The sequence below is a fragment of the Salvia hispanica genome, chromosome 6, assembly GCF_023119035.1.
Source record: "Salvia hispanica cultivar TCC Black 2014 chromosome 6, UniMelb_Shisp_WGS_1.0, whole genome shotgun sequence".
NCBI lineage: Eukaryota > Viridiplantae > Streptophyta > Magnoliopsida > Lamiales > Lamiaceae > Salvia > Salvia hispanica.
In genome coordinates this window covers 20,637,893-20,653,519 of record NC_062970.1, presented here as the reverse complement: position 1 = coordinate 20,653,519, position 15,627 = coordinate 20,637,893, and the positions used below count along the sequence as shown (strand labels likewise).

General features: G+C 34.1%; 1 protein-coding gene and 1 long non-coding RNA gene across 2 annotated transcripts; both read right to left on the bottom strand.

The window, feature by feature from the left end:
• Nucleotides 1-1,776: 1,776 nt before the first annotated feature.
• On the bottom strand, nucleotides 1,777-4,933 carry LOC125195961 (patatin-like protein 3). The gene is made up of 6 exons (XM_048094271.1): nucleotides 4,722-4,933; nucleotides 4,426-4,607; nucleotides 4,143-4,326; nucleotides 3,773-3,934; nucleotides 2,954-3,256; nucleotides 1,777-2,168 (listed from the first exon to the last, which is right to left on the bottom strand). Exons 1-6 carry the CDS (start codon nucleotides 4,887-4,889, stop codon nucleotides 1,944-1,946), a joined length of 1,224 nt encoding a protein of 407 aa, XP_047950228.1. The 5' UTR covers nucleotides 4,890-4,933; the 3' UTR covers nucleotides 1,777-1,943.
• Nucleotides 4,934-9,788: 4,855 nt separating this feature from the next.
• On the bottom strand, nucleotides 9,789-11,597 carry LOC125195963. The gene is made up of 3 exons (XR_007171809.1): nucleotides 11,295-11,597; nucleotides 10,483-10,539; nucleotides 9,789-10,197 (listed from the first exon to the last, which is right to left on the bottom strand). It is a non-coding gene; the product is annotated as an uncharacterized LOC125195963 (long non-coding RNA).
• Nucleotides 11,598-15,627: the final 4,030 nt, after the last annotated feature.

Below are 15,627 nucleotides of genomic sequence, written 5' to 3'. Positions count from 1 at the left end.
AATGAGTGGCTGATATTGCATCTCATTTCTCAATTAGCCTAACTAATCTCAATTGATCATGATCCCATATTCTATTAATTTTATATTCTATTAGTATATATAAAATAAAATATTATATATATATATATATATATATATATTAATATATACTATTTTTTCGGTTTTTCTGTTTTTTTTAAATTACGGTTTTTTTCTGTTTGGTTCGGTTTTTGGTTTTTCGGTTTTTGCTTTTTCGGTTCGGTTCGGTTTCAATTTTAGCCTAATTCAGTTTTTCGGGTTCGGTTCGGTTTGGGCGAAAAATCGAACCGAAACCCGAATGCACACCCCTACCCTAAAGTTTGTCCCATTTCACTTTTTACCATTTTTGGTAGTGGACTCGAATGCACACCCCTACCATATTCTATTTTATTATACAACTAATATATAAAAGTAGGACCCACAATCCACTAACTTTTTTCAACTCATTTTCTATTACATTTCTTAAAACCTATGCTGGGTCAAAGTGGGACGATATTTAGAAAACGGAGGTAGTATATTATACTGTATATTTATATTAGTAACATATTCACTTAGTTGCGCAAGTGGTTAGCCACTAGGACTAGCAACCTCGCAGCATGAGTTTGATCCCCGTCAAGCTCAGTTGGCTTTATTATTTAAATTTGTCTTTTTACAATTTTTTGTGATGTCTTTTATTTTTCTGACTGCTAATATTAATAAAAATATTTTATGTTTTATAGTAATTCATAAATTAACTTATTTCAAAATTTACTCAAAATTGATAATTTCATATTCTTGTGATGTATTTTTATTTTTCTACAACTATTATAAATAAAAAATTTCACGTTATATACTTCATCACTTCATTGCTTCATTATCTATCTCGAGTTTTCATATCATTTAATTATTCAATTGTTATCAATATATTGGACCCCCAACGGCAGAATCCTGTGTCTGCCACTGCTCGTATTAACGCATACCGTAATCAACAGGACCTGATCAATGGCCTGATTTAGGGCATCAGAAGTCGCATCGTCGTCGGGATTAATTTTGCTAGAGTGAAAAATGAGAAAAATAAGAAATGAGAGGGAAGTAAAATGTGAAATGAGATCGGAAGGTATAAGAAATAAAGGTGAACATGGGACATATTTATAGAGTGAAAAATGAGAAAAATAAAATCACAAAATCATGTCCTAGAGCCCACAATAGCGAATTAAAGCCCAAACGATCGATTATCCACCCTTGGGTCACCGACTATGTGAAGGGCAGGTGGCTGGGGAGATGACTGACTTGGGGTGGGTACCTGCAACAGTGGACGATATCCGGACTACCATCTATTATATTACTATGAAATCTAGGGATCATTGACTTATAGTTGTTGTCATCCATGTTTTAGTTATTATTCAATGACATCTCATTATATATATATTCTCTCGTGATGGTAAAATATTTATTATTTACAATGAAATTTTATATTATATTATTTTATAATTTAAATGAAAAAATAAGAAAGTATAAGAAAATATAAAATAAAAATAATATTCTCTCTATTTAAAAAAATATACGATTTTAAGTGGGGAAACTATTCTAAATTAATGGGATGATCTAGATAATTGGATCGGTTGCACCGCAATTTCTAGAAAGATTAGACCAAACGCATGTGAATTATGGGCAGACTTTCTGCATAATGGTGGGGACAGCCAAATTTATATTCATAAGCTTTCCCAATTTTTGGTTCTAGTCCATTTCATTGCCATCACACGTTTTGACAAGTGCAAATAATAAATGAAATCACGAATCACCCATTGCGAACCATAACAGAAACTAGAATTAAGTATACATATTCAATTAACCTAGTAGTATTTTATTAGCCGAAAAAGAAAAAAAAAATGGAGTATATAATAAAGTAGTAAAGGTCTATTATATTGGAAATTACTATTGTTTAACTAATTGGAATGGCGAAACTTGTTCTCATCGGATAGCAACTTGGCAAATCGACCCAATGCATCTCCATTAGTACCCTCTCCTTGAACCGGGACCGGCCTGCCCGTCTCGAGATCCACCCTCGAAATCGGCTTCCTCAGCAGATCCGCACCGATTTGCACAAGCGCTTGCAAATTCTTCTCGGTTGCAACATCCAGTGAAGACGCATCCCCCACCAAGCCATCCTCCTTTTCAAGTCAAACGTTCAAATTATTAGAGTGCACTCTTTTTCATAGAACTTTCACATAATTGGTAAAAATTAGATTATATTCTTCAAGCAATGTAAATAATTTAACTACCATTTTTTTTTCTCGATTTCACTCCATAATTCGTTTTAATATCTTCCATCCTATGAGTAATGAAATGTGGGACCACTAAATTTTGAATAATGTCTTTTTTAAAATAATTATTCCGATTAACATGCTAAATATCCACAATTAAGTATCTTATTTTGATTCGGTTCAGAGTTTCAAAAACTATAAATGAAAGTTAATAAAAAAATTGTGGAATATAAATCAAAATTTAATTTTTTATTGATTTTAGGATAAAATACTATAATAAAATTACTTGGTGAAATGTTGAATTTATCTATAAAAATAATAGTGATAAAAATAAAATGAGACTTACAAAATGTATATGAGACAACAAAAAAGTGGAGGTATTATTTTAACAGAGGGAGTATGTTTTTGCTCTTGTGGCTATCATTATTAGTCTATTGCAAAATAAAATGGTTAACTAGAGTTGTACATAGATACAATAAAATTATTGAATAAAAGTAAATAAAAATGATCCCAGTTCTATGTATATAATACTATGTTTATTCATTTACTGATCCATCCTAAAAAAAATTAAAATATACTACTGCTTTCTTATATTTGGTTTTCTTATGATAAATTTGCAACAAAACCTCAACGACGAGTTTGTTAAAGAACATGTTGCCGATGGATGAAGATTCATTTGTTATTTTGCGTACCTGAATTCGCAGGTAGTTTTGTTCGTTGCTTATTGATTGGAAAACGGTGGAGACATGGATGTCAACCATATCTGAGCTAGCATCTCCAAAAATAGTAAGCAATGGCGAGGCACCATCGTTGTATACCCAACGGAGCAGGCCCCATCTGGCCGCATCCTTTGCATTGTACTTCTCTTGAACTCGACCGAGGCCCGTGCCTAGGGACAGCACCAACATTTTGGTACTGTCCATGGGCTGCATGTCTGCTAGTTTGAATCTTCCCATCAATATTTCTTTAGAGACTTGTGTTATGGCTAATAGTGTCTGCAGAGACGACATTTTTCGAAACTCAATATATTTTGATTCAAATGCTTATTTATTACTCCGTCCATAAAAAATAGTTTTATTTGCCAACCATACGAGTTTTAATAAGAAATTGGTAAAGTAAGAGTAGAGACGGAGCCAGGAATTCTATATGAGTAAGGAAAAAATATATATAAAGACATTTTAGGGATTTAAGAAGGGGCATATGTGAGAATATTTTTTAAAAAATTAGAAATTAATGATCAAAATAGCATATATGATTTTTTTTTTTGAGTGGGGCAATTAACCCGTGTGAAACTACATTAGATCCGTCCATGAATAAGAGAGAGGATGAGAAAAAGTTGGTGAAGCATGGCACAAAATGGAGGAAAAGGTGAGAAAAGTATAAGAGAGAAACTTTCCACTTTTAGAAATGAGACTATTTTTTGTTGACATTCTAAAATTGCGAAATAAGACTATTTTTCGTGGTCAAAGATAGTAACATGTAATGTAAGGTAATAATATGTAGGTACTCACGGGATTGTTTGCTGCCACGCCTCCGTCCACGAGGTCAAAGGTGTGTGTTTGCCCGCCGGCATCTTTAGTTTCGAAATAGTGAGGTGGGAGATAAGTTGGAGCCGCGGAGGTGCCAAGGCACACATCGGATAATAGAGCATTTTTATAAACATTTTCTTTACCCTGTAAGATGCATAACATATTATATTAAATTATAAAATAATTGAATTTATTATATAAATGAAATTATCGCCCACTCTAGTTCTAGTATGTAAACTTATGTGCGATAGTAACTATATATAGGGGTCCAGTGCATGGACTAATGTATATAAATAAATGAATGAACTTAATTAAACTTAAGATAGTAGGGATATACTAATAAATTACGTACATCATTTGTGGTGAAAATAACTGGCTGGAGGCGTTTGATGTTGAAGGTAGGAATCACAAGATTCGTCAATGTGTGGCTTATAGTGAGGTTCCCTAGCAATGCTTGGACCAACCCTTTCAGATACTTGCCGTCGTATTTGGGGCCGCCGAATAGATTCGTCAGCCTCCCGACAAAGCCTCTCCGGCTAAAACCACCAAAAATTTCTAATTAAAACACAAATTAAAAAAAAAAAAAACAAAAAAAAACAAAAACAAAAACAAGTAGTACTATTAATGTGGAACACCTTTTTTCAGGGAAGATTTTGGGGCATTGCTCCAAGTAGAAGTTAGTGATGTTTGTCGCAGCGTACAAAGGCCGGTTGTCGGGTCCTGGGGCCGTTAGCATGGTTGCGATAAGCCCCCCGGTGCTTGTTCCGGCGATCACGTCCATGTAATCAACAATTCTTGCATTCGGACCATCTAACTCCTATTTGATAACATTAGTGTACATAGTCTCTATTTAAAGATAATATAATCTTTGGCTTTAGATATTAACCAGTCAGTAAAATAAAAAGATGGAAATCGAATAAAAATATGAAACCTGGAGTTTGGATTCGAGATGGGCTAGTATTGTGGCCGGAATAATGCCTCTGATGCCTCCTCCGTCGATGCTCAAAACAGTCACCATTTTAGCTCTTGTTTGTGCATACGAAATCGGAAAGACTATCAAGAGGACGACAAGACCAAGATAGATGCCTTTTCTATCCATTTTTTCCTCTATTGAGAAGGTAATGTGGAGGAACTCGAGGTGAATGCTACTATATGTACAAAAAGCCCAACCATATATTGACTTTAATTTTTGTTGTGTTTAATTGAATTTAAAGTTTGTTGGTAAATTTCTACCAGTGCTGTCGTTGTCAATGTGAAACTAAATATGCCATCTTCGTATGTTTCCATTATCATTTGCTCTCAATCAATAACTAATTATTTAGTCCTGGTTTTCAAATATATTGGCGTCTAAAACAAAATCAATATGCAAAAAAAGTTATGAGTAATCGTTTATAAACTGAAATTTTGATTGCCGCTTTGGTTACGGTACACGTATTTTCATTATCTTTTTATTCATTTATTTGCAAATATAAGATTAATGATATTTATAAAATTATAAACTACTCCCTCTAGTTCTCGTTACCAATAGAAATAAAAAAATAAATGGAAAGTTTATTGATGGACGAACGAAAATAAAAAAATTAAAAGTTCATTGGTGGACGGAGGGAGTAATTTTTATCTCAATTTGTATCACTAATGTGTGAATATATTGTACTTTCCCGTCCCACTTAAGATGACACATTTTTTTATTAGTTTGTTCCAAAAAAAATGATACATTTTCATTTTTGGAAAGTTTTTCTCTCCAATTAATACACACAACCGTTTTTTCTCATTCTATGTAAATATTCATTTTTCTTCTCTCTATTTTGATACTTACATTCACTTTTTCTCTCTCCAATTAAACACATTAACCAATAACTCCTAAAATACCGTGCCGGTCAAGAAATGTGTCATCTTAGCCGGGACGGAGGGAGTAGTAAAAATATGTGTAGTGAATTATATTTCAAATTAAAAATTTACTTATTAAACATTAAATTCATATACTCCCTCCGTTTTTTAAAAATAGAAATATTTGAAACGACACGGGTTTTAATGTTCAATTTGGTAAAGTAAGAGAGAGGGAGAGAAAAATTAGTAAAGTAAGAGTGAGGGGGAGAAAATTTGGTAGAGTAAAAGAGGGAGAGAGAAAAACGTAATGGAATTAATGTTAGTAGTATAAGTGGTAAATAAATTGATATATAGGAGTGTAAGGATTTCCTAATATAGAAAGTTTGAAAGTTGCTATTTTTAAAGAACGGACCAAAATGAAAAGAGTTGTTATTTTTAAAAAACGGATGGAGTATAACTTTGTCGATTTAAATAATTTTCACAAAAATATACTCCCTCCGCCCCACAAATGATGTCACACTTTCCTTTTTAGTTTGTCCCACAAAAGATGTCACATTTCCATTTTTGGAAGAAGTTCTCTCTCACATAAATATAAAAATAATAATTTCTCTCTTCATTTAACACACAAAATAAAACCTCCTAAAATCTCATGCCGTACCACAAGTGTGACATCTTTTGTGGGACGGAGGGAGTAACATATTAAAAGTAATTTTATATGAATGCTAATGAGATCCTAATTGTATAGTTCGAATGATGTTATGTTAATAAATTGATATGAAAATTATTACTCCCTCCGTCCCGGCTAAGATAATACAGTTTTTAGCCGGCACAGGATTTTAGGAGTTATTGATGAAAGTGTTTAATTGGAGAGAGAAAAGGTGGGTGGAAGTATTAAAATAGAGAGAGAAAGAAAGATGAATATTTTAATAGGGGTGGGAAAAAGTGGTTGAGTGTATTAATTGGAGAGACAAAGTTTCCAAAAAAGGAAATGTGTCATTTTAGTTGAGACAAACTAAAAAGGAAAACGTGTCATCTTAAGTGGGACGGAGGGAGTAGATTTTAACATATTGACACTTTTAGGATCTCATTAGCATTTCATCACAATTTTACAACAAAAGAATGCCTAAAGACATAGAGAAAATATCGTATCTAGTATCTAGATATAAAAGTTTAAAAATGTCTTTATGCCTTTGGAGGCATTTTTATTGCAAAATAGTGATGTATAATGAAAATTACCATAAATATAATAACAACTTAATCCAAAAACTACCCATGATATTTTTATAGCTCAAGGATAGTTTGCGAGCAAAATGTATGGTTCAGGAACCACTCGCGTATTTCTATTCTAAAATCTAGTAAGTAATATCCGATGCTAATTGATTGGTCTTTGTAATGAATGCACTACAATATTATTCGCACTTTAACCTAACTATATTTATTACTTCTGTCTCAAAGTGTTATTTTAATAATGACTATACTAATTTTAAATAAATTGATAATTTGTAATAGAAAGAAAAATAGTAAAACATTATTAACGAATTATGATTATATCTGGTTTGAGAATTAAACCGAATGAGACGTGAATTATGACCAACCCCACAGTTCACTGCCGGCGCAACGTGTTAAACGGGGGAATAGCTCATTTCCTATGCACGCCAAAAACGACATTATAACATACTGTTTCATTCAATTTCATTAAAACTTAAAACTTTTTCATTTTAAGATTATTCCATAATTAATATAATATTTTTTTAAATAAAAATAATATTATTTTTATTTTTTTAAATTTTTTATTTTTTTATTAACTCACTGAATAATACTATATAAAATTTCGTGATAAAAAATAAATGTTTTATTTATAATAGAAGGAGGAAGTATTTGACTACAAATTTTTCATTGCTTTGACTGAAATCATCAGAAATCGGTTATTTTATCATTCTAGAAATGGATCAATACCTGCGGCAGACAGAAATATAAACAAATGTAAAAAACAGTTTAAGCTAGGAAATTTCATTTTATACGACTAGAAAAGAAATTTATAATTTGACAATCTCATTTTATACGAAAGAACTAGAAAAAGAAATTAATAAATGAGAGAAAATTAAGAGCGGTGGCATTATGTAGCTATGCGGTTAGTCGTTCGAGATAATATAGTATTTTCGTGTTTTGGATTGAAAAAGTCACGATTGTAAATTGAACACCGAGAACTTCATTTTTATTGGAATCAATTCAGCGATTTTACACATTAAATTATGATATAATAAAAAATTGATTTAGAAAAATATTCATTCATTTTTAAGTCAATTATTTCCCTTATCTGATACACCAGAAAATGCAATGTTCCCAAGAAAAAACTGAAGAATATTTCTAATTTTGGCACGAAAGATAAGAATAGGGGTGTCGAAACGGGTACCCGTGGGTATCCGCACCCGATTTTGCGGGTACCCGAACCCGAAAATTAAAGTGTTATGGTACCCGATACCCGACCCGCAAGCAATGCGGGTATCCCGAATTCCTGCTGCGGGTATCCAAACCCGCATATGCGGGTACCCGTACCCGCACCCGCTTCATGTCCCGCTAAGTAATGAAAAATTACTGTTTGATATAATAAATTTTGGTTTTCCTCCTTTTATTTATCATGGATGTGGGAATGTTCTTGCTTAAAAACTTCACCTAATACTAATAGTATGAAATGTTCCTATGCCATTGCTACTAACCATTTTCTGCTCAAGTTAATGAAAAATATTAACTCATTAATTGAAAGAAATAATTTCACTAATACTTCTATCATTTTGCAGCTTTTTTATTCAAAAGTGCACATCTGAAATGGTGATATAAATCCTATGGAATGTATATTTAGAATTAGTGTGGAGCAGCCGAGCAATTAACTATACATATCAAACATTATCCAATATAGATGTAGGAGAATAAAAATTATAACATATTTGAATTATCACTTTGGGTTCATTATATATTTAAACTCATTTTATTTTTAAAAATTTGAAAGTAATTAGAGAGGAGTATAGCGATAGAAATAAGAAAGGAGAGAGTTAAGCAAATTGCCCTGGCTCTTTCTCATGCTTGGTTGTCCCACATCGAGATTAGATATATGGTGGTTTAATTTTGTGTTGTATAAATAAAGGACAAATTTTAGATTTAATTAAAGTTTGAATCGAGCAATTGCTCGGGTAATTGGGTATACCCGCTCGGGTATCGGGTTACCCGATACCCGATAATCTCCTAGTTTGAATACCCGATCCCGAACCCGACCCCGACATTTGCGGGTAGCGGGTGCCCGATACCCACCGGGTATGGGGTCAGGTTTGAAAATACCCGTTACCCGCTACCCGTTTCGACACCCCTAGATAAGAATATGAGTATACCATTTATAAACTATTCCTAAAATGAATTCCATTAAGGCTCCGTTTGGTATACGAAATTGGAATGGAATTGGAATTGAATTGGATGGAATTGAATCAATTCAATTTCAAATCCTTTGTTTGGTATACTTAAAGAATTGATATAGAATTGTAATTCAATTCCAAATCCTTTGTTTGGTATACTTAAAAAATTGATTTAGAATTGTATTATAATTTCAAATACTTTGTTTAATATCTGAAATGATTGACATTGATTTGGAATTAATTATCATTTTTTAAAAAATAACTATCTTTGACAATAATCATATTCACTTGATATATGTTATATACTCCATGTAAGTTGAATAAACAGATAAAAAAATTATTATATTCCAATGATCAAAAATATTTTTATTGACTATGATTATATCATAATTCGTAATATAATAATAATAATAATAATAATAATAATAATACAAAAAAAGATAATAATGATTAATACGTATGTAGGAGTATAATTATCTTAAAGTTCTCATCATATCAACACATATGCATATATTATTCAAATAGATATTAAAATACTACAATTTGCATCATGTAAAATACTATTCCCTTCGACCTACTCAAGTGGTAAAAGAACCTAGGTAAAAAAGTAGTGTACTAATGTTTTAATATGACATCTAAAGTTCAATGTAATGAGAGACTAAGAAAGGTTGTGAAAAACTTGTGACAAACGACAATAATCGTAACACAAAAAAGCTACAAGAATCTTTACACCACAAAAATAATCACAATAAAAAAATAGACTTGTATAAAACAATGAAAACAATACATAGATATGAATGTCGATAATAATTAGGAACAAACAAGAAGTAAACCATACGTAACAAGTGATTACAATAGTTTCATAATAACATCATAAAAGTTAGTTTCGCCTATTTTGATAATGGAGAAACATAGCTTCAACTAGACTATCCCTAAACCTAGTCCACTCATTTGTAACTTGAACAATTGTAATCCGATCTGAGTGTTGAGTCGCTTCCATCTCATTATGATAATCACGACTCTCATCCTCTTCATCATGATCATCACCTTGGTGAGTAACTCTTATTTGAATCTCAGTATCAACTTCGGCCAATAATAGATCTTTTCCTCTACACCTCTACTTTTGTGCTCAACCAGCATCATCAACCATTGCAACTAAATGAAGCTTCATTCCAACTATATAGATAAATCACAAATGATATATGCAACCAAATGAAGACCACCACACCAATCATATTCACTTTAGATATAATCTAGTAATGTAAACTTAAACTCATTTTTTGCAAATAAAAAGAGTAAGCAACAAAAGGATGAAAATAAATAACAAAGGGATGACAGTAACAGAGCAGTAGCTACTACTCTTTAATCATTTCGAAATAAAGTTTGGCAGAGTGGTATAAAAAATCTACTAGAGTAATAGCAAAGGGATGACAATAATACTTGAATAATGAAGAACCATACCTTATTATTAGCTTTGTTGGCAACTGCCGCTTTCGCCTCTATAAAACCAAAAGAAAGCTTTTGCAAAACAGAAAGATAGAGATTTAGGAAACGTGTAAACTGTGGTGACAACTAAATGATCATAGTACTAACAAAAGGCTTTAGATTATCTCTTTCTATCTTCTGCCACTCAAGCACCCAAAAAATGAAATGTAAAACTGTTGTTAAGTATATCATATAGAACTTGCTATGTGAAAAAAGTTTTTGGCTTCTGATTATTGCATGCTTTGTGAGGCTAGGATATCTAGATCAGTAAACAGTTTGGTGGCTACTGTCAGGATCCCTGCATATTAATACATTATCAGCCAACCAATTAACTTTGCAAAGAGACCATTTTCATTAGCAATCTATAAACTGATGCAGTAACATCTAAAGTTTTTGGTTGTTGATTGTTGCATGCTTTGTGAGGCTAGGATATCTAGATCAGTAAACAGTGCGATGGCCCATATACTTAATTGAAATGAGTCAGAATCACAAGTTGGGCAACAAACATAGCTAAATATCCACGCCGAGTGCTAATTTCAAAATCTTCCCATACAAATTCAATCCTCAATTCCTCATAATTAATTTAACTAAATTTCATAACTATTCTTTGAATTTGCCCAATAAATAACAAGAGGAAGAACACAGCGGAGATGGCGTGTAACTACAATCAATATGACCAAAAAATTTTATAGATTTGAAAAAATGGAGATTTGAAAAAATTGGCAAAATTGAAATAAAATCAAGCACAAACAAAGTAAGAAAAATAAATTTCTGATGACCAATAATACCTGATCGATTGTTGTTAGATGAAGGAAGCTCTGCAGAGAGGGGAGGGTTCCCGTCGCAGAGAGAGAGAGAGGGGGAGGAGAGGGAGAGAGGTAGATGAAGGAAGCTCTCCAGAGAGGAGAGGGTTCCCGTTGCAGAGAGAGAGAGAGAGGGGGAGGAGAGGGAGAGAGGTAGATGAAGGAAGCTCTCCAGAGAGGAGAGGGTTCCCGTCGCAGAGAGAGAGAGGGAGAGAGAGGTAGATGAAGGAAGCTCTCCAGAGAGGGGAGGGTTCCGTCGCAGAGAGAGAGAGGGGGAGGAAAGGGAGAGAGAGGAACTGAGATATTTGTTTGACCCGTTTTTTGCTTTTGACCCGGTTAGGATCTGCGATTTTTTAGTTTGACCCGTGGAATTGAGACGTGGATTTGGAATTCTTCATTTAAAATTTTGGAATTGAAATCATGCAATTTAAAATTTTGGAATTACAATTCATTTCCAAATCTACAAATTATTTTGATACCAAACAACAAATTTGGAATTGAAGCTTCCAATTCCAATTCCATGAGTTGAATTCTGGATACCAAACACAAATTGTTTATTCCATAAGATAAGTTATCTTTTATTTTATTTTCGGTAGGCATTATCTTCTATTCTTGTTAGTGTTTTAAATGTGACACTATGTTTAGATATTGTTGAAACTAGTGAATCAAAGAACTCCATGCATGAATGAACACAAACAAACCAAAATCATACCAAAATAGAGAAGAAAGATATTTTTATTGAACTGAAAATGTAGATCATCCTCCCTCCTTCTGCCAGTAAGAGTCTCATTTCATGATGGTACAGGTTTTAAGAAATGTTAAGAAAAGTAAGTGAAAAAAGTTAGTGGAATATGAGTCCAACTTGTATATATATTAGTTTTAAATAAAATGTGAGTAGAATGAGTTAGTGAAACGTGGGACTCTATTACCATTTATGGTAAAAATGAACCGGGACTCCTATTCGCGGACGGACTAAAATAGAAAAACGAGACTCCCAGTCGCGAACGGAGGGAATAACAAACTTGCAACTAATTCCAGCGGCTATATCCAGCTCATTCAAGCTCGTCAGCTCAACGACTATATTGAGCTTGGTTTGATTAGCTCCCAACTAGTTCAACAGCCCTCCTCAAGATGGACTATACAAAGTACTCCTATAGTTCATCTTGGCCAATATTTTCTCAAACGCGACAACACTCAGAGGCTTGATAAAATATCAGCCAACTGTAAATCATTTTTTATGTTCATTGGCTTTACTATCCATTATAGAAACTTTTCCCGAACTGTATGACAATAAATTTCAATGTGTTTCGTTCGTTCATGGAAAACTGAATTAGGACTAATATGTACCGCTGCTTGATTCTCACAACAGAATGGGATTGCTCTCTTCATCTTGATTCCAAAGTCATCAGTATTTTAAGCAGTTAACCAAACCACCTCACAAGTAGCTTGTGCCATGGCTCTGTATTCTGCTTCAGCAAATAATCTTGAGATAGTGTTATGTTTCTTAGCTTTCCAAGGAATCAAAGATGAGCCAAGGGCATGTCATAGACTTTCTTGTATCAGGGCAGGCTGCCCAATCCGCATCTATAAAAAATGCTAAGTGTAGGAGTGGTTTCACTTGGTAGAAAAGTTTATGACCAGATTGTTAGAAATATAGTAGCCTTTACACAGACAAACTCTTGCTATTACAAAAGAACAAAAAAGTAGAAGGTAAATTATACTAATAAAGTAAATACAACGAAAGAACAATATGCAAACTATTGTCTTCTTTAAGTCGAGTCGAGGTATCCCTCTCTCCACAAGACGAGATACGCCCTGGCTAGTGCTCACAGATTGACGCAACGACCCCAAAGATGAAACGACTTTTCTCCTACGAGTAGAAGCACCTCAAAATCGTAGGCACCGACGAACTTAAATTGGAGGCGAGAACCAAGCAATGCAATGCTCCAAAATGCGAACTGGAATACTTGAGAGCTAGAGAAAAGAGAGAATGCTTTGATTTGTTGTGTTATTCTCATATCTCAAATCCACCTATTAATAAATAGGGGAATCTAAATAAAAGATCTTGCAATCAAGACACCTCATTATCCTTTTGGAGGTTACCTTAGGTGAAAGACCATGAGTATTGGGAATGAAAAGCTAAAAGCCTTTTTACATATTTCTCACATTTTCAACGATCCCCCACATTGATTAGAGCACTGCAAGATCAAACCAACACTCGACGTGTATGCATGCATGCAAACTCTTTGCTCAGTTGTCGATAAATGATACCGCATTTGGGGAGGTAACGTGTGATTTTAATCCTTCCATAGTCAAGACTATCAGACATACCGGCAGCCTAGTGGATGCAATGCCTTGAACTATTCTTCCTTGGTGTATGCCTAGTCAATAGCATCAGCACTATATTGACTCAGCTCCATCAGTTCTCATGTTTGTGTCCATTTTGGCCATGGAACACTTCTTTGGAATTAATAAGTGACTCACACACATGAAGCAGCCCCACTTATCACTTACATAGGTGATTCTTTCATGAGTATCATGTCATACTATATCTCTTTGAGATTTCAAGAATCATTAAAAGTCAACAGACTTAACCTCTTACCACATGCATGTTACAACACTCTATGCTTTCTGAAGAATGAGCGAAGCTAGAAATCTTCCAAGTGTTGCAACTATATTCATATAGCTTCGTTTTCACATTGGACCAAGCCCGTGAGATCTTCAATTGTATGGTTGGGTTACCATTAAACTCATATTCTAAGATGTTGTTTTCAATCTCATTCCTTTTGGCCCCACTTATCACTTACGTAGGTGATTCTTTCATGAGTATCATGTCATACTATATCTCATTGTGATTTCAAGAATCATTAAAAGTCAACAGACTTAACCACTTACCACATGCTTGTTACAACACTCTATGCTTTCTGAAGAATGAGCGAAGCTAGAAATCTTCCAAGTGTTGCAACTATATTCATATAGCTTCATTTTCACATTGGACCAAGCCCATGAGATCTTCAATTGTATGGTTGGGTTACCATTAAACTCATATTCTAAGATGTTGTTTTCAATCTCATTCCTTTTAGCAATTTATGCATTTGATAAGGTTTAAACTTTTCGTTAACGAATCCTCTAAGTTATCCACTAACTTTACACAGTCAACTGCGATAACACTACATGAGATCAATTGCCTTATGGTATTATGTCACCGACGAATGTGTCGACACTTATTGTAAAAGTCACTATGTGCTTTACCTATAGCTGCTTTGCTATCACATTGTATCAATACTGTGGGCACTGGCGAACATGGAATACATTCTAGAAAATTTTTGAGCCACCCAGCTTCTTCTTCAGCTTTATCCTATGCAATAAACTCAGATTTCGTGATGGAATGAGCAATACACGTCCGTTTAATTAACTTCCACAATACAATGCCACCCTCCACAGTGAACACTTACCCACTTGTCGAAAATGAGTCTTTTTAATCACAGATCCGATTTGCATAACAGTACTGATACGCTCGGATTTTGCACTATTTTAAGGCCATTATTTGGTCCGTTTTTACTATCAAAATCACTGTACATGTCCATTATTTGCATATTTTATACATTTTGGTATTTTGACGTGTTTTGTGAGAAATGTGCATATTTGAGCCGAAAAGGGGAGTAAAAACGCATAGTCTGGAAATCTGGAGTCAGACGGCGACCAGCGACCGCCGCGAAGTTGTACGGCGACCGCCGGCGCCCGGCGGTCAGAGCCATGTGGCGGTCCGCCTCGGAAATTTACGCTAGGAGAAGAGTCTCGCCCGGCGACCGCCGGAGGACATGTGGCGGTCCGCCACCGAAGGGTCAGAGTCTCTGGACTCCAACGCGGCGACCGCCGGCCAAGGTGCGGCGGCCCGCCGGAGAAAGGCGGCAAATCCGACCAGCCCTAGATTTGCTCCAAGACTTACCAAATTTTGAAGATCTTTTCCTTCTATGATGAGGAATAATTTTCCCCTATAAATAGGACCTCAAGCTTCATCAAAAAAAAAGGAGAACACATTCATAGAGAAAGAGAGTTACTACTTGCAATATTCATAGAGATCAAAAGCTAGAGTACTTCAATTGTGCAAGGAGTTGGAGAAGGATTTCAAGAACATCAAGAACGACAAGGATTCAACCTACGGGTTTTATTTGCTTTAGTTTTATGTTCAAATTGTTTTCCCTTCAATCTATGTTTTTAGTTTATTCAATTATGTGTAACTAAACTCATAGGATTCTAGGGATGTGTTAGTAGCAACTTTGGTTATACAATTCCGTTTTCTATTTAATATCCGTTT